Source organism: Rhizophagus irregularis, chromosome 26 (assembly GCF_026210795.1).
Source record: "Rhizophagus irregularis chromosome 26, complete sequence".
NCBI lineage: Eukaryota > Fungi > Glomeromycota > Glomeromycetes > Glomerales > Glomeraceae > Rhizophagus > Rhizophagus irregularis.
The window spans coordinates 799,292-818,331 of NC_089454.1; the positions used below are offsets into that span (position 1 = coordinate 799,292).

General features: G+C 24.3%; 6 protein-coding genes across 6 annotated transcripts; 2 read left to right on the forward strand and 4 right to left on the reverse strand.

The window, feature by feature from the left end:
* Positions 1-179: 179 nt before the first annotated feature.
* OCT59_017349 (uncharacterized protein) lies at positions 180-2,342 on the reverse strand (the record flags this gene model as incomplete). The annotated part of the gene is made up of 6 exons (XM_025316728.2): positions 180-413; positions 495-599; positions 671-965; positions 1,037-1,169; positions 1,258-1,973; positions 2,044-2,342. The coding sequence occupies 6 exons, from the start codon at positions 2,340-2,342 to the stop codon at positions 180-182; spliced, it is 1,782 nt and encodes a 593-aa protein (XP_025179941.2).
* Positions 2,343-4,862: 2,520 nt separating this feature from the next.
* OCT59_017350 (uncharacterized protein) lies at positions 4,863-6,518 on the reverse strand (the record flags this gene model as incomplete). The annotated part of the gene is made up of 1 exon (XM_025331937.2): positions 4,863-6,518. The coding sequence occupies one exon, from the start codon at positions 6,516-6,518 to the stop codon at positions 4,863-4,865; it is 1,656 nt and encodes a 551-aa protein (XP_025179939.1).
* A 350-nt stretch (positions 6,519-6,868) lies between these two features.
* On the reverse strand, positions 6,869-8,078 carry OCT59_017351 (uncharacterized protein). The gene has a single exon (XM_025316726.2). It carries the CDS (start codon positions 8,031-8,033, stop codon positions 7,176-7,178), a length of 858 nt encoding a protein of 285 aa, XP_025179938.1. The 5' UTR covers positions 8,034-8,078; the 3' UTR covers positions 6,869-7,175.
* A 2,805-nt stretch (positions 8,079-10,883) lies between these two features.
* Positions 10,884-13,466, forward strand: OCT59_017352 (uncharacterized protein). Its single transcript, XM_025316725.2, has 4 exons — positions 10,884-11,169; positions 11,247-11,297; positions 11,379-11,486; positions 11,562-13,466. The coding sequence occupies exons 1-4, from the start codon at positions 10,926-10,928 to the stop codon at positions 12,821-12,823; spliced, it is 1,665 nt and encodes a 554-aa protein (XP_025179937.1). The 5' UTR covers positions 10,884-10,925; the 3' UTR covers positions 12,824-13,466.
* Positions 13,467-14,438: 972 nt separating this feature from the next.
* Positions 14,439-15,610, forward strand: OCT59_017353 (uncharacterized protein). The gene is made up of 2 exons (XM_025316724.2): positions 14,439-14,726; positions 14,815-15,610. Exons 1-2 carry the CDS (start codon positions 14,565-14,567, stop codon positions 15,436-15,438), a joined length of 786 nt encoding a protein of 261 aa, XP_025179936.1. The 5' UTR covers positions 14,439-14,564; the 3' UTR covers positions 15,439-15,610.
* An 808-nt stretch (positions 15,611-16,418) lies between these two features.
* On the reverse strand, positions 16,419-16,980 carry OCT59_017354 (uncharacterized protein). The gene has a single exon (XM_025316723.2). It carries the CDS (start codon positions 16,889-16,891, stop codon positions 16,688-16,690), a length of 204 nt encoding a protein of 67 aa, XP_025179935.1. The 5' UTR covers positions 16,892-16,980; the 3' UTR covers positions 16,419-16,687.
* Positions 16,981-19,040: the final 2,060 nt, after the last annotated feature.

The window sequence follows — 19,040 nt, forward strand, 5'->3', positions numbered from 1 at the left end:
TGCATCATACTATACTGATAAATGACGTAATACAAGATCGAAAATTTTTTTTTTAACAAATGCCATTTATAATATTAAGAAATAATTGAGAAAATTTACAAATTGCGAGGGATTAAAATTTTTACAATTAAATAATAAATAAATTAATAAATAAATAATAACTAATTACATAATATGTTTTAAACATTCGTGATGACTTCATCACTATTGGCTACTAAAGTTGTATCAGTTACTGGTGATTGTGGAGGAGGTTGGGAAGGTACATCTGATGATGTTATTAAAGTTAAAGCAATTAAATTAGGAGGATTTAAAATATCATCTCTGTTCGATGGTAAGTAATGTCCAATAAGTTTATCTTCGAGAACAAAAATCATTGTTAAACAACAAAATACTATCATAACATTATTCGAAATCTATTAAAAAGGATAAATTATTAATTAAAAAAAATTAAAAAAAAATTAAAAAGAATATTTTATTTATGTGAAATTACTAACCTGATCTAATTTAAAATTTTCAACTGTAAGTACCAAAAATGTAAAATATTTACTTCCGATATAAAAGACGATCGAGATTACCAGGAGTAATGTTATAAATAGGATCTAAAAAAAAATTAAACCAAAAATTAAAAAAAATTTACAAAATTTAAGAAACATTATTATTAGAAAATTACCTTTAAATAATTATTTCTTTCAGTTCTTTGTAATCTCTTCAATGCCAAAATTATAAAAGTTCCAAACAAAAATAATCCTAATCCAATTAATCCTAAAGCAATTGATTCCATAATATACGCAATTCTCAATAAATTTATTGTCATTAACTTTGATTTGCTTTCATAAACTGCACGTAATATGAAACATACTATAAATGTTAAAGCTGATATTGGTTGAATAATCTTATAGATAGTGTGAATGATAGGAAATGAATAATATCGTTTTTCTATACATATCTTTTTGGATACAGTTTTCCTATTAAATTTAATAAGGATTAAAGGATTAGAAATTTTAATAAATTTAAATAATGATCAAGTACTGCTCACCATGAAATGTGTAATATTGTGTATGATATTGTAAGAAAAAAACTTTTTATGTCACATAAAATTTCTCTTGTAAATATTGAAATTTTATCTTGTTCAATATCACCAGGATCTATTTCAAGAATTACGAATGAACCTATAGGAGAGAGCCAGAGAGGAGAGATGTTAACAAGAGTGAAGTTATGGGTCGCACAAGCCAATGAAAAAAAAACTATAATATTTACATGCACAAGTAATTCCTAACCCTGGATAAACCCAAAATTTTGGATTAAGCAAAGCACAACCCAAATTCATATATGTTCTTGGAAATAAGAACATCATAAGCATAGCAAACAATAAATAAAATACGCCCAATATAATTGAAAAGGTTTTCCAAGGTTGACCTTTCAAAAATGTTATCCATGGACCTTGATCTGTTGTTATTTCTACATAGGTAATTTCATTTGCAATTTCAATTAATTTATCACTATCTTCATTACTTAATAATGTTAGACTTAGAGTTGAGGTTTTAAGAATATTAATATTCCCATTATATTGTTCTCTTATACCGGGAATTCCATTATGAGAGGAAGGAAAAATTATTATCTTTGGTGTATAACTCGTTACATCTCTTTTCTGATTAATAATAAATTCTTTAACTTTATCTTCAATTTTTTTGGAAACTTTTTTGATATGATTTTTAATTTTAACCGTAAATTCATTAAATTTCACTCCAAATTCTCTGAGAATTTCAAAGATAAGCCCAAATCCTTTACAATCTTTGTCAGTTTCTATGATAACTTGTTTTGGATTTGAAATAATAGATGTAGACAATAAAGTATTTGATAATTTGATAATTGGATTTCGTGGAATAAGTTTTGGATTAGTTGCAACAGATTTATACATATTTATATCATGATCCGACAAATCCGTGGAATTTTGGGATTTTGCCCAAGAATTACTAAAAATAAATTAAATAAATTAAAAAGAAAACGCGTGAAAAAAACATTAATAAAATTTTATATTAATACCTTAATAAAATATTTTCGTAACTTTTACATCCTAGGTTTAATGCTTGTAGAAACGGGACGAATAAGACATCAACATTACTCGGTATTACAGAAATTTTACATGGATTATCAACATTATCAAAAGAAGCGATAAATAACTTTCCTCTTATTTCTGAATAACTTGCATTGTCAATTTTTGGAAAATCAACATTATAAAAAGTGGCCAATTCATTATTAAAATTATCATATAATTTTAAAATTGAATAACATTTATTTACTAATAATGAAAGAATCAACAATAAAATATATGAGTGATTCATTACGAACAAATAATATTTTAATATGTATCGTTATTCGTCCTTTTTAAGAAAAAATATTATTGGTGTGTATATATATTATAAATAAAAAGAAAAAAGGGGAAAGAAATGAGTAGCTCATTCAAAGAATAATCGACATTAAGTATTACAGAAAAAGAATTTAAATAGATCGAATGAACCATGAAGTCTAAAGGAAATATTTTAAAAAGAGTCAAAAAAAGTATATTAAACTTTATTATTAATACATGTATTTATATATATATAATTTTTTTTTTTTGTTACAAAATCGTACGTTCTGTCATTAAAATACAAGGTTTCTTTTTTTGAATTTTTATTTGTGTTTTACTGTTACATTTCTTTAAATTTAAATTCAGATAATCAAATCAAAACATAGTTTAAAGTGGTTACTGGGAATGACGTCGAAAGCGATCTTACGTCAATCGTATCTTTCCACAAAGAATAAAAATTTATTGTCTTATCTTCTTTTTGAGAAATTCATTATTTACTTAAGGTAATACAAATTTCCATAAAGTCGAAATATATTGAACAGCATGTCAAGCGTGCCGTATCACAAAATAAGTTGTGACATGCCAAGTCAGCGGAAATTTCCGTAATCTGAAAAGAAAACAACCGCATCAACCGCATCCAGAAGTTCGTTTAATAATCAATACATTTCCTAAATAATTTAATATAATCCATATTGTTTCGTTCGAACGTTTCCTTATTTTCGTCATAGGGAATTTATCCGTCATAGGGAGAATCTTTCCTTCATAATACTTTTAATGATACGGAATTAATTCCTTATGACAAATCATTTCAAAAAATCAAAAAAATTATAATAACAAATTTTCTTTGTTATATGATCTTTCGTTCTCGAACAAAATAATGATTATTTGTTTCATTTCAATAAATAGTTTCACCAAATTTTTTGATGATTTCTAATTATAACCTCGAAAGAACTTACCTATTATATCAAAGAAATATTATTATTATTTTTATTTTTTCTTTATGAAACAAAAATTTTATTAATTGTTTTTGTATATGAAGAATTCCAATTATGTATGGTGCTTATAACCTTAATATTTTCTTAAAAATTTTATTAATAATGATTATTATAAATTACATAATTATGATGAACAAAGAAATCATTTTATAATAATAAAATATAATAACAATTATTTTCTGAGGGAAATAAATAATATATATAATTATTTATTCACCTTTTTAGGTTCGGTTTTTTTTTCAGTTTCTAAAATTTTCCAAATAAGAAATTTTTTGTTACCAATTTAACCACCAATATATAAATAATAATCCAATCATTATAGTTACAATTGGTGTACCTGGTTTTTTATTGTCATCTCTTTTACAGGTGCAACGATCCTCAACTGGTATTTTACTCATAACTATATTCAAATTATTCAAATTCGAAATTCGAATAAATTAAAAAATTATTTCAAATCCATTAATGGCTTGTAGCAAATGAAAATTACCTGACTCAACATGTTTTCCACATCCCTGCCAAGTTTGTTTATTACAGGTTTGACAAGTTACAGCCTATAAATTAAAAAGATAAAACAAAAATAATAAATAATAAAACAATAAAATGCGAATAAAAATTTAAAAAAAACTTACAAAGCACATTTTAAAAAATGAAATTTTTATATATAAAGGTTTATGTTATTGTTTTAAAAAGTCTGTTTTTTTTTAAACAAAAAAAAAAAAAAAAAGATTTTAATGCAACCATATTTATAATGTTGCATTTGTAATCAAGGTCCGGAACTGCCGGAACCGGCGGAACTACCGGAACTTTTACCGGAATTATGTCCTTTTAGACCTTTACTTAAATAGGAACGCATTCCCGAGACCATTTCGCCGACAAACATTTTACAACAGGATATTACACGTGAGGTCTGGATACAAATAGCGTTAGGCTAGTTTAGTAGATTATTGATGTTCCGTCGGTATGTTAAAAATAAAAATATTATATCTTATGTATAAAAAATATAAATTAAATTAAACTGATTACAAATATATAAATAATAAATTTATTCATTATAATATAAATTTTAATATACTTTTAGTATTTTTCGTATTATAAGTATAAATTTTAATAAAAATAAATATATATCATTATACTTTTCGTATTATAATATATATTTTAATAAATCAACTTTTTTTTAATATTGTTTTAATTTAGTAATTTAATTATCGGTGATGAGCAAAAAATTAGTTTAAATAATATACAACAATATACAACGCTTAATAATATTATTTCTCGCACATCAGAACGGTAATCTTCTGCAATTTATATTACACATTAATGAAATTAATAAAAAAATTTATTAAGTTTATTAACACAATAATGCTAATAATAATAATAATAATAATTTTTTATTTTGTTAATAATACTAATAAGCACCAATACTAATAACAGATAATGCTAATCACTCTCTACAGTATGCCTCCTCAATCTTCAATCCCCGATCCCCGATCCCCGATCCTCAATTCCCAACCAATTCCCAGTCATGAATCAATTTGTTGAATTAAATATTCATTTTTCTTACGAATTTCTGAATTTAATTTTGCTTTACAATATCTAATATTTAATTTTTTTAATGATCTTTTTAAATTCTTTATAAGAATATCAAAATAATCATTATCAAAACATTCACAAAATTCAAAACTTAATATATCTAATGGAGCTTTACAATTTTTTATAAAATTTTCAAAAGATTTAATACTAAAATTCCATTTCATATTAATGGTTAAATCTTTTAACTTAATAGGTAAAGATTCTCCTATATCAGAAAATAATTCATCATCTAAATTAATAATTTCAAGTAATTCCATTTCTTTTCTTCTCATACTTTTATCCCAAATTTCAAGTTTATTAAGTTTTGTTGAAGATCTTAAAAATTTTGGTAAATATTGAATTTCTTTAGAATCTATATAAATTAAAACATTTACTAAATTTGGATTATTTTCTATACAATAAATAAGAATTTCTGTAAATATTTCTTCTAAATAAGTTTGTTCAAATTTTAAATTTTTTAATGATTTTCCTGATTGTATTAATAAAATTTTTATTAATATTTCAGGTATTGAACTTTTAATAATTTGTAAATCTGATAAATTCTTAAATGATGAATTATTATAATTATAATTTAAATCTATTAAATTAATATCTCCAAAATTCCAACATCCTTTAATATTTAATTCTAAAAGATTTTCACATTTTGATAATTGATCAAAAGGAAATTTATTATGAAAATCTATTGAAATAAAATTTATACGTGATAAAGTTGATATTTGAGTATTTAAAGATTTAAAAATTATTGTTAAATCTAATGCTAAAGAAAGATCATGTGTACAACAATCACATCCAATTCTATTATCTATAAAGAATTCTTTAATTTGATGTTGTGATCTTATAAAATTTGATATATTAATTAAAGTTGAAGGATTAATTGGACATCCATAAAATAATATGATTTTTAAATCTTGAATTTTTGTTGAAATTTTTGATGCACTTTCATATAAATTTATATTATAAGGTTCCCCATAACATGAAAATTTACTTAAATTAGTAAGACTAATTTCAGCTCCTGGTAATTCAAATAAATTAAAATCAAATAAAGAATTATATTCAGGTTCAAATTCTATATATTTAATATTTTTAGAATGTTTAATAAAATGATTACAAAATGATTGAAATATTTGACAATCTTTTGGATTAATAATATCTTTATAAATATCTTTATATTTTTTATTTTTTATCCAAAATGATGTCGCAGTTCGAATTTGTGTAAGATTTAATCTACGTAAAAATTCCGCATAATTATATTTTGAACTTTTTTTATTATTATAATCTTCAATTAATTTTGTTGGTAAATTTGAATTTTTTAATTCTTTTAAAGTAAAATTAAAAAGATAAACATCTAAAAGATGTGTTATTTTTTTATGATTATGAAGATTATAAAATGGATCCCTCCATAAAATTGGAATTGCCAATTCATTCCAAAATTTACAAACTAAAATACATGAGAAAAGTAATCCTGATTTACTTTGTAATGCGAATTCGAATATTTCTCGTAAACATAGATAAGGTAATGATGATGATGATTTAATTGTTGATGATGATGATGATGTTATTGATGACGACGATGATGATGGTGACATTTTTATGATGAGGTATCGAAATATCGATGAAGAAAGAAAAGAAAAAAAATTTTTTTTTTCTTTTTTTTTTAGGGGCTTAAAAAAAGATGATGTCGTACAATTTCATAGAAATTTTAATTTTTATCAGATTATCTGTCGGTTATAGATTTAGAAGCACATCTGCACATGATTTTCAAAAAAAAAAAAAATTAATATATTAATAAAGAATATTTTGTAACATTATCATGTAATTCAACTTGACCGTATTGCGCAAATGCTAATTTATCATCTTTCTTTTTATATATATAAAAAGATCCGGTATGTAACCTTTTTATTTTTTTACCGAAATCAAATGCTACTTTTGGAAATTTCATTGATCAGCCTCAATGCTCAATTAAATTTATTTTGTGGAACCCAAAAAATTCCATTAACAGTTATTATAATAAATTATAATGACCTACTACCCAACAATTGTAATTGTGAGACAATTAAAAACATATTAAGTAAAAAAAAAAAGTGTGTGAATGCACAATATTTATTATTATTATTATTTTGTAAAACGTTAAAGTTGAATGCGAAAATATATTACACAAAATATGTTGAAAAAAACAGTTTTTTTTCATAATTTGGAAAATTACAATTTTTTTTTCTTTTTTTCTTTTTCTTCTTCTTTTTTTACTAATGTAATTTTAAATGATTTTTTAAACATTCTCTACTACAACAAGCTACAACTTGACATTTTGAACAAACTAATAAATTCCATATACTTTTTAAATCTTTTGCTTCAAATTTACAAGACGTACAAATTGGCTGTACACGAGGTACACGTGGTTCTAACAAACGGAATTTGGTATGCGCCTTTTTAACCAATTTATCGGCAACTTTCAATTCACATGGACCAACTTTTTCACATTTATGATAACAATTTACTGCTTCCTTATAATCACCAGTAATTTTACCCTCAATTTCAGCTGTTAAAGCAATACAAAAAGCGATATGAATCCTTAAAGCTTTAATCTTTTGAATTTCTTTACTCATTAAAGTAAGATCTCTTAAATTGTTGTCAATAAATTTCATCACTTTAATTCCATGTTTCCAAATGAGTAAATCACGTTTATAATTAAAATGAAAACGATATAATTGAGTCAAATCTTCAATAATTTCAAGAATAAGATTTACATTCCATTCTGCATTTGGAATAGTAATAATAAATTTTAATGCAATGAAATAATAAGCTGCTGATAACGCGTAATTCGGAATTTGAGAGGAGTTTAAACCTCGAAGATTAATATAACCCAACTTTGCTGCGGAATACGGAGAACCAAATTCGGTAGCCAATTTTAAAATTTCTTCAGCCCGATCATATTCATAAGATCTCATTTTACGTCCTGCTTCATTTAAAAGGTCATTAATTAAAACTGATGTTTCAGTATTTGAATCATCATTTTCATTTTCTTTAAAAATAGGAAATTGGAATGGTTTTTCATTAGAAATTTGTGAAGAGGCGTAGTCTTCTTTTGTATTTATTAGACCCATTTTTTATTATTATTATTATTTATTATTATTTTTTTTTAAAAAAAAAAAATTGTTAATAAGATACTTGGGGGATTACAAGGGTCTTTTATAAGAAAAATTTTTTTATTCACTTATTTTTTTGGATTTTGTCACATTTTCGTGAGTAACTTTTTTAAAATCCAAATAAAGTAAGACAAGTAGACAACGTATCTCGAGTGAGGTCTTGTGAGGTCACGTTCAATAAGATATTCCTAACAAACAAAACAATAAAAAAAATTGATTGTATTGCTCGATCACAATCACAAAATTCCTGATAAGAGATCTCAATAATACTTTAAAATCATAATATATTTCTTATCTGTTCTAAAAATATATAAATAAATATATGTATATACTTATTTATTTATATTATTTATATTTTTATTTTTCAAGCAAAAACAAGAATAAATTATAATTTTGAGATAATGAATATAATGAACCAAAGAGAATCAAGCAAATTTTTTTTTTAAAGTTATAAATAACGAATCAAAATCAAATGTTTTTTTTTTTTTTGCGGCTTTTAATGGTAAATAAAATAATGATTTTCACGTATTTTAATAAAACCTTGAATATAACGTGCTTTTATTGTTGTTATGAGAGATAATATAATATATATATCAAAAAAAAAAAAAATATTAAAGCCATGTGGGAACGGGAAAACGTTTCCATTAATATTATTCGACTTTCCTTTATTTAAAGTAAAAAAATGAAATATTGTGTGGGAGTTTTCTTTATCCTCATTTTCCGAAATAATTGAATCACGTACACAAAAACCTTAAATCATCGGTGCTAAATTTTTACACGTTAGACAATTGATAATCAAATTATTATAATCATTTTTCCCGATTTGCGCAAATTTAAATGGTAAGCTGATTAGTAATAATTTAAAGAAAAATAAAGAAAAAATGAAATAAAAAAGAAGGTTTTTTTTTTTAAAAAAAAAAACAATGAATGAATAAAAATAATAATAATAATAAATATTTTCAAAAAATGATAAATTTAATAAATATCCGAAATTTTTTTACATAAGACATTTAATTTTTTATTACGTGAGGGCTAAAGATGGGCATACGGGCATTACAGAAAAAAAGTGGCGGCAAATTACATATGTCGATCCCTTTGGATCATGAACTTCAAAGAACAATAAGGAAACATGTCCCTTTATAATCCGCAGAAAAATCTAGATTTTTATAATAATATTTTTTCTTCTAATAAAAATTTGGGCTAAGTCTGTGTAATGATTATTATCAAATTACATTTAAGGCAGCAAAAAAAAAATGACAATAATATATATATATTATACATATATATCAAAAAAGATCATCATTAAAAAGTCCAAGATTCTAATATTCGAATAACGGGTTAATCAATTTGTTATTGCGCCATTGTTTAACATTAAACATAATAATATATGTAAATTAAAATTAAAAACCTTTTCTTTTTGATTGCCTTATTTCGAGTGGAATTTCTACTATTCCGATTTATATTACACAATGGAAAAATAATTTGTATATTTGTACAATAATATAATTATTTTCAATGGGTTGGGTATTTCCAAAAATGATTTTATAAATTTTATAACCAAATTCACAAAATTCTTTCCAATTTTTTTATTTTTTTGCGGATAAATGATTTGACCGTATGTTAATCGTATAATTTTAATTTTTAATTCGTAGGAAGCCCAAAAACTGTCCTGCATTCACCCAATATTAGCCCAATTGTAGGTAAGGTTGATTGTTACACGAAATAATAACGGATGAAACGTAAACATTTACGTTGGAATAAAAAAATTTTAAAATGGTTTAATTGAAAGTAAAAAATTTTTAATTCAAAATGATCAATGTTTATGTCTTTAGAATTAAAGTGTTTTTTTGTTTATAATAAAAAGATCATTAGCAAAACAATTTTTTTTTATTTTAAAAAAAACATCGTCATATAATGCTAATATTAGTGACGTAATATTTTATAAGTTATTACGGTTTGTATTACATACAATAACTATGAAATAAAATGGATAAATTTTATAACAGTTTTCATTTTTTAAATATGTAATCACTGCAAGTTTTTTTTTTATTCTCACAGTTTTTTTATTCTCACAATTTTTATGCTGAAATATGCTGAAAGAAATTCAAAAATAAATTCAAATAAATTCAGAATATCATGCCCTTAAATATAATTATCTTGTAGTTAAGAGCTAGAACGAGATATTCTTGTTATCTTTATTCGCTCCAAAAAATAAAAAAATTTAAGGTTGGGGTAGTTAATCTAGGAATTCTTCAAGGAACTTTCTATCGTAGCGAATTTTGATTGTAAAATTACATTATCTTCTTTACCTCACTTTTTATGTAATTTATTTGCGTGTGAAAATTTTCTTCAACCCTATTTAACCCTATTGTTATGTGTACCTTATCAGTTAATCTTTAATTTTAAAGGTTCGTATAAACCTATGATATTACTTTTTTGTGTCACAAGTGTCACAAAATAATGAATCAAAAGTAAACAATGTAGAGAATGATTAGTTTGTTTTGTTGGGGCGTTAAATTTTTTTCGTCTAGAACATGGGAAAATTCCCCCAATATTAAAATTACGTCGGAATGAGGCATCATTTTATGGTAAATTCTCCGTAATTTTCCGTTAATTGATCATAAAGCGTGTAACAATCTCCACGAGTTCCATTTTGGTAAATTGCGTCCGAGTTATTCCGTTTTTAAAGTACAATTAACTTTTGCCCTTTCCTTTCGAGGTAAATTAGAACGATCAATCCAGTAGAATTTCCTTAATTATATTTTACTCAAATTTATTTAAATAGGGAACATTCGGCCTCAAATTTATGGATCTACCACAAAAAGGGAAATAGAAATATTTTTTACAATCATGAATTATCCGACAAAAGATAGTTTGGTTGTATCTCAATTACAAGAATATGATTTCAATTCAAATATATCTAATAATTCTCTTAACGACCCTACAAGAAATCTTGGATCTGTAAAAGATGAAAAATTCGATGTAGCGACTAAAGATAATGTTAAAGTTAAAAAGAATCAAAACGTTAAAGATAAATTATCCACATTTTTAGCAAATTTTAAAAAATTTTTAGGATTTGTGGGTCCAGGTTATGGTAAGTTAAAAAAGTTATTTTTTAAAGGAAAAGTTGGTTAAGGATTTGATAATATTAATAATATTGATGATTTTTAGTTATTGCGGTCGGTTATCTTGACCCTGGTAATTGGGCAACTGACCTTACCGGTATTTTTTCTTCTTTTTTACCAATATTCGTTTTATATATATATTCTTTTTTTTTTTACATTAATACTTTTTTTGATTAAGGCGGTTCACGATTTGGTTATTCCCTTTTATTCATCATCTTTTGTTCTAATTTGTTTGCCATGTTATTACAAAGTTTGTCGATTAAATTGGGTGTCGTTACAGGAATGGGTAAGTTAAATTATATGTCCAGTTTTGATTCCGGTTTAAATGATGAAATTATTAAAATTTTTTTTTTTTTAATAGATTTGGCTCAAGCTTGCAAACATTTTTTCCCTAAATATCTAAATTATTTTCTTTACGCATTATGTGAATGCGCAATCATTGCTACAGATTTAGCAGAAGTTATTGGAAGTGCAATCGCTCTTAAAATGTTATTTAATTTACCTTTACCTTGGGGAGTTGCAATTACAGCTTTAGACGTCATGATCATATTATTTGTTTATCGTGATAATAGTATGAAAGCATCTCGAATATTGGAATCTCTTGTAATGTTATTAGTAGGAGCTGTTGGAATATGTTTTCTTTTAGAATTGGTTTATTCTCAACCTAATTCTACTGATGTTTTAAAAGGTTATTTACCTAGTCCAGGAATTTTTACAAATGCTGAACAATTATATATAGCTATAGGAATTATAGGTGCTACAGTTATGCCACATAATTTATATTTACATTCACATTTAGTCAAAGTAAGAAAAGATCAAGAATTAGAAAATAATAATCATAAAATAGGACAAGATATTGGAACAGATATAAAAACCTTTAAATCAATTATAACAAAATTAATGAATCTTTCAGTAATAGATTCTTCTGTAGCTTTAACTTTTGCTTTATTTGTTAATTCATCAATTTTAATAGTAGCGGCATCAAATTTTTATTATAAAAATTCTCAAGAAAATGTTGCAACATTATTTGATGCTCATGCTTTATTAACAAGATATCTTGGAACTCCTGCTGGTACAATTTTTGCTTTAGCTTTATTAATAGCAGGTCAAAGTTCTACTTTAACAGCTACTATAGCAGGACAAATTGTTATGGAAGGTTTTATGGGTTGGAAAATTCGTGCTTGGGTAAGAAGACTTTTAACTCGTATGTTTGCTATTGTACCAGCTATGATTATAGCTATAGTTAGTGGTGAAAATGGTTTAAATGATACATTGGTTGCTAGTCAAGTTGCTTTAAGTATTCAACTTCCTTTCGCTGTTATACCTTTAGTTTATTTTACTAGTAGTAAAAAATGTATGAAAGTTAATGTAAGAGATGCATTTAAAAAAGTTGAAACAAATGATGATGATTTAAGAGTTGAAGAAAATAATAATAATAAAAATGATGATGATGATGATGATACTAGAATAACTATAGAACAAAAGGAATCAAGTCCATACGTAATATTCCGTAATACTATGGTAATAATTATACTTGCTAGTATAGTTAGCTTTATTATTCTTGGATTAGATACTTATCTTGTTGTTGCGACAATTAAAGGAGCGATTGAAGGTACTTTGTAAAGGGGGGGGATTTTAAGGAAGTGATGAACTATAGGAGCGATTCAAGGTGTTGAAATTAAAGTGAACTTTAGGAGCGATTCTTTAAAGGAAGTGACTTTTGTAAAAGAATGAACTTTAGGAACGACTCAAGGTGCTGGAATTAAAGGAAGTGATTTTGTAAAAGAAAACTTTAGGAACAATTTAAGGTTTTTATAAGAAAAAAAAAATGGTGAACTTTATGAGCGATGATAAAAACTTGTACAATAATTATACATTATTACATTATTAAATTTAATAGAAATCAATAAAATACTATATTATTAACAATTTATTACAATTTATGATTCACGATTTATTATTTCCGATTTATAATTTTATAATCTATTATTTATGTAATTCCGATTTAATTATTTCCGAATTTATTATTTCCGATTTATTATTTATTATTTCATTATTTTCCGATTTACGACTGCGGGGTATAATAATTTGGGGATATCGGATTTCGACCGATCTCCATAATATCTCCATAATATCTCCATAATATCTGTTAATAACATACTTTATAAGGCTATAACCCCCATTTCAATAATTAGAATGTTTATTGAAACTTTATTTTGGTATTACAAAAATAAAAAAACTTGATTTTAAGAAATCGTGTAAACAAATTGTTTAAGGAAAGTATTATCCAAATTTATATATATATTTTGTCGTGTGAAAAATTAATTAATCGAATGAAAAACGATGAAAGTATGAAACTTTTAACAGAAATCATTTTTAATTGGTTCTTTTTTTTTCGCGGGTAATCGGTATAATCGGTAATACTTGATTTTTTTTTTTTATCCTAAAAACGAAAAATAATATATTCATGTGAAAAAAAAAGTCGTTTTTTTAAATATATCCATATTTAGATAGTTACTTTTTTTTTATTTTTCATCGGAAGATAATAATTATAACATACCGGTATTACATGTTATTGTATGGGATGTACAGGTTTATTTGATAAAAATTTTTTGGTATCGGAATGAATATTCCTTTTTTTTTATGATTTCGGAATAAAATCGGAGTAAAAAAAAAAACCGGAATAAAAACTCCCTTTGATTAAAAAAATTGTGACTTGAATCTTTTGATCAGATGAACATTTTTTAAAAATAACATGATGAAAAACGGGAAATACGGGATTGACGATTTTTTTTTAATATGTGTTACGGACGCGAAAAATTTTCTCACTAATAGGAAAATCCTTAATTGAAGTACATATAATTAACTGAAGTACATATAAAAAACAATTGTAAATCTTTAATAATAAAGTTTAAGATTTTTGTAACAGGTAATTCATTGGTTTAAAAAAGAAGAAATGGTTTTAATTGGAGATTTTTAGAAATGATGACGAACATCAAAGAATAAAGATGTACGACATACCTAAATTTATTAATAGCATACAAACAAAAACATTTATATATTTAGATGGTAGCCCCTTACATCCACGTTGTGATCTAAGATTAAAAGTTATTGGTTTTTCAATGATAATTTAGAAAAAAAGATTTATTTACTATATAATATTATTATACATATACATACATTTTGTATATATACATACACAGTACATCTATTTTTTTTTTCTTCTTTTAAAAAAATATTTAAAAAAATAGAAATAATTAAAATTAATATTCTCTTAATATCATCTCTCAAATTCAACTTATTTTTTCAAAAAAAAAAACTGGTTTTTTTTTAAAATAATAATAATAATATACAAATAAAAAAAATGATTTTACCTATTGAAATTATTTCTGAAATATTTAATAATCTTTCAACTAGATTATTATGCAGATATTCTGTTGTCTCTCGTAATGTAAATCATGAAATAAAAAAAATAATTGTAAAAAGGTTTAATAATGTATTTTTAGATTCCGATAAACGTTTATTGGTAAGTAGATTCATAATTCATAAAGACAAAGTTTTTTTTTTTTATCAAAATATAATAAACCAATTAAATTAAATTATTCTTTATTAAGGTGTACATGTCAAGATACGATTTACTCGAATTATCACAAGTTTATTACGCATTTGATTTGGGATTTAAATCTTTAAATACCGAAAATTTAAATTCAATATTTTCAATTTATCAAAAACCATCATCATCATATAAATTTAATCATGCTCCATTAGGATTAAAATTACGTGGTGGGGGTGTGTTTAATAATAAACCATTAAATTCTTGTATAACATATTTGGGATGGGGAGCAACATCGGAAGAAAAGGAGGCTAGAATATATATTTTTGATTCGGACATTTCTCATACAAATGACATTTCACCGTGTTATTATGTTACAAATGGAAAATTAATTACACCTATAGATGGTTGTAAATCAAGTAAAGGATCATGGAGTTCTTCCTTATTACAAAAGAATAAAAAAAAAATACCTAAAACTGAATTTTCTGGTACAAATGAATTAAATGATAATATAGGAATCTCTTATGCGATTGGCATGTTGAAATATGTTTCAATTAAGGCTGATGCACTATTGGTTGCTTATGAGGAAAAGAAAAGAGATAAATCTTCAACAGGTGTAAAATATTTAATAATGAGTGGTGGTGAACAACATTTGAAACAAAAGAAAACTTGTATTATTTCTTAATTCGGGAATTGTGGCGAATTGTATTTTTTTTTTTCTTCTTCTTTTCTGTATTTTAATACTTCCTTTTTGTTAAATAATTAAAAGTTACATAAATTACATACATAAATATTTTCATTGATATTTTCTTATATCGAAACAAAAAAGAATTATATTATATTGAATTTTGAAACATATTTACAATTTTTTTTTTTATTGGTTTATAAACATTATCTGCAAAAAAATAAATTGACTTGTTACCCATTTTCGTAAAATATAAATAAGATTTTGAATTCGGCCGTAAAAAAAAGAGTAACGCAAAAAAAAAAAAAAAGTTTATTTGTTTGTTGTAACTAGGATAAACTTCTTACTAAAAATCAATTTGTTCGATTTATAGTAGTGTCACAGGCAGTGCCACTGCATTGCCTGCAACGGTCAACGGGTGCAACAAGAAGGTAAATCATTTATGCGGGATGAAAGTATTGACCAACATTATAGTAATTTTAGTAATTCTAGTAATTCGGCCATGAAAAGTTGTTAACTTATCACGTGAAATATATGTGACGTAAGTTTTATAAGCGGGGAGGACTCTAAAAATACTTTGTGAGAAACGAAGATCACGTGGAGATTTCCGTCTACACGCGATCAGTCAGTCACTGTAAATGATCAATTCACATTTCAAAATTAAAATTAAACTTCTCGTTTCACAAATAATTAATAAACGTTACTTCGTTACGTCGTCACATTTCACAAATTTCACAAAAAAATTGCTAATATTTTTAATATTTTAAATACTTTTATCTCTCCGGACATACTTTTTCCTAGTGTAACGTCGTAATTTGAACGTTTTCCCCTTAAAAAAATTACGCATAAACTGATAGCATATATCTGTCATTAATCATCCTATCATATAATTCCATCTAGAAGTGCATTGATGATCTTGGTAACATACATGAAACATTTCATGGGGGATAACATTTAAAATTTGGATGAAACAAACTTAATTAAATTTAGGGAACAAATAAAACTCATTTAATTTATTTCATTTATTTTTATTTAATATTTTCTTTACTAGCAAGAAAAAAATAAAAAAATAAAGAAAAAGTAGAGAAAAATATAAATTAGGATAATTTGATAAAATTATTAAAATTATTATAAATTTGATCGTTTATACATCTAAATAAAGAACAATATATATTTCTTTGTGTTACAAAATTTTTTCTAAAATGATTAAAATAAATTATTCTTAAAAAAATTTTATTCGCAAAAAAAATTAGAAAGCGAATAAAGATGTGAATAACATAATGGCAAAACTTATGAATGACAATTCAATTGTCGAAGAAGAGGAACTATAACTGCTGCCATATTGACGTTTATACATTGAAGTGGGTTCCAATTGTTGAGTTTCTTCAGCAAGAGTCAAAGTAAATGCGATGAAAAGGACAGCGAGGAAAGCAAGAGTTGATGATGAACGCATGTTTATTAAAGTTTTTTAGTTTTTTCGAAATTTTTGGAATTTTTGGAATTTTTTGGAATTTTTTTTTATAAATTTGAATTTAAATTTTTTTTTTCGAAAAAGAAATGTTTGCGTATTTATAACAATTTTTACGAAACGAAAATTACACGAGGAATCAAAAGTTTGAGTGTAACATTAAATTAATAACGCGACTCATAATTTTTAATATTTGTAAATTTGGTTAGATTGAGTCTTGGCTGAGACAAATATGAAACTGGGAGTATAATTTTAATTAGGGTTTAACTAATAAAAGATTAGCTTCCGTTGAAGATGACAAGTTCAAAATAGGGACCAATCGGAATAATTGGCGCAGTAATACCGGTACAAAAATTTTTATGGATAAAAATATTTCATTTTTTTTATTAAAAATCGATTAAAAAAAAATAAAAACGTAATACGTAAGATAAAATAAATTATAAAAGAAATGAAAAATATTTTATCAATAAAATTTTTCTAAAAAAAAAAAATAAATTATTTAATTAAAATATATAAAAATATAAAAGATAATTCGAATATACTTACTTTTTCAGACATTAACACCGGTAATTATTACACGGAAGCGGAAGCGGAAACGGAACAAGTCGATTAAATAAGTCGGTTAATGTTTGAACGAAATAAAACAAGCATAATCATATCAACGAGCTCGAATGTATTTATCTTCAAAGGAAAATCCATGATAGACGCAAAAACTTAAATTTTTATCTTAGACTAAAAAGAAAAATATATAAATTATTAGAAAGATAAATAGAAATAATATAAAAATATATATTATGTAAATATATAAAATAAAAAGTTCAATAATTCCAACCTCGGGAAAAAAAAGTAAGTATCATATAAAATTGTTCATATTTCATAATTTTTTCATAAAATAATATAATTTTTTTTTTTTTGAAAAAATTCTTCTTTTATCGTTCAGATTATTTATACAAAAAAAATTTCTAAATTTCCAAGTTTCTATTTTCTTCTTTTTCGATTGTTTTAAAAAAGAAAAAAAAAATCTATAAACAAAAAAGAAAAGGTTCTTATTTGTGTACTATCTTTTACCAATTTAATTGTCGTGCATTGGTTTTTTTAAGTACGGATTTTCCTAAACGCGTCTGATTCGTCTTTTTGTATACGTAATTATAAATGACGTATCTGATAACAAGATAATGTCTCTTCAAGTTTAAAGCTTTTTTTAAAAATTAAAAATTCTGTAAACAATGGACGTTAATGTAACATTAAAATGATCAATATCGCGTATTTTAGCGTGGATCGTAATCAATAAATCGCCAATAAAATATGGTACGGCATAACTGACATATTCGGCATATTCGGCATATTTGATATTTCGTATGATGTCAAAATATGCAAAATAATATTTTTTTTTTTCTTCTTATCCGATTCATCCCAAATGTTTAAAAATAAAATTATTCATATTTTTTATGATTGTTGCAAAAAATGTTCCAAAATGTTCATATTTTTATGATTGTTGCTACATTTTTGTTATTTATTTATTTATTTATTCATTTATTGTGAATTTATGATGACTAATGTATTTTTAACGTAGAAGAATTTTTGTTTTTTTTTTTGGGATGATAATTAAATATTTTGTCCATTGTTTGGAGAAGATTCCCAATATAACCAATATACCCAAAGTAACCATAAATAAGGAAACTGGGCGAATATATATATGTATATATATATATATACACAGATTATCTTATATATTCTTAGTTTAAAGTTCAAGATTGGATTATCATTATATTCTTGGTTTAAAGTTCAAGATTGGATTATCTTATAGTATTCTTGGTTTTAAAGTTCCAATATTCGAATTCCTCCTATTCATTCCTTACGTCATATTTGCATTATTCATGATAATAGACAAACCAATAAATTGTTTAATGGATTTCGTTGATTATTTCGTTTTTTTTAATTATTGTGATTATTTACCAATAGACAATCGTAACTTTACGTTTAAGGAAAGAAATTTATTTATTGTCTATCCCTCTAAGTAACTGGGAATGGCTCATATATTCTATCATTAAAGTTTTAGTATGTGTGTTACCGATTAAATAATCAAAACAATCCCTAAAATATGACAAATTAGAATAGAGAAAATTCGAATCGT

Excerpts from the sequence above, each read along its gene's own strand:
- OCT59_017351 (XM_025316726.2), bottom strand. The coding sequence starts at position 8,033 with ATGGGTCTAATAAATACAAAAGAAGACTACGCCTCTTCACAAATTTCT.
- OCT59_017353 (XM_025316724.2), top strand. The coding sequence starts at position 14,565 with ATGATTTTACCTATTGAAATTATTTCTGAAATATTTAATAATCTTTCA. Across the intron at positions 14,727-14,814 it reads ATTCCGATAAACGTTTATTG|GTGTACATGTCAAGATACGA; the intron begins GTAAGTAGATTC and ends TTCTTTATTAAG.
- OCT59_017352 (XM_025316725.2), top strand. The coding sequence starts at position 10,926 with ATGAATTATCCGACAAAAGATAGTTTGGTTGTATCTCAATTACAAGAA. Across the intron at positions 11,298-11,378 it reads TTGGGCAACTGACCTTACCG|GCGGTTCACGATTTGGTTAT; the intron begins GTATTTTTTCTT and ends TTTTTGATTAAG. Across the intron at positions 11,487-11,561 it reads GGGTGTCGTTACAGGAATGG|ATTTGGCTCAAGCTTGCAAA; the intron begins GTAAGTTAAATT and ends TTTTTTTAATAG.
- OCT59_017354 (XM_025316723.2), bottom strand. The coding sequence starts at position 16,891 with ATGCGTTCATCATCAACTCTTGCTTTCCTCGCTGTCCTTTTCATCGCA.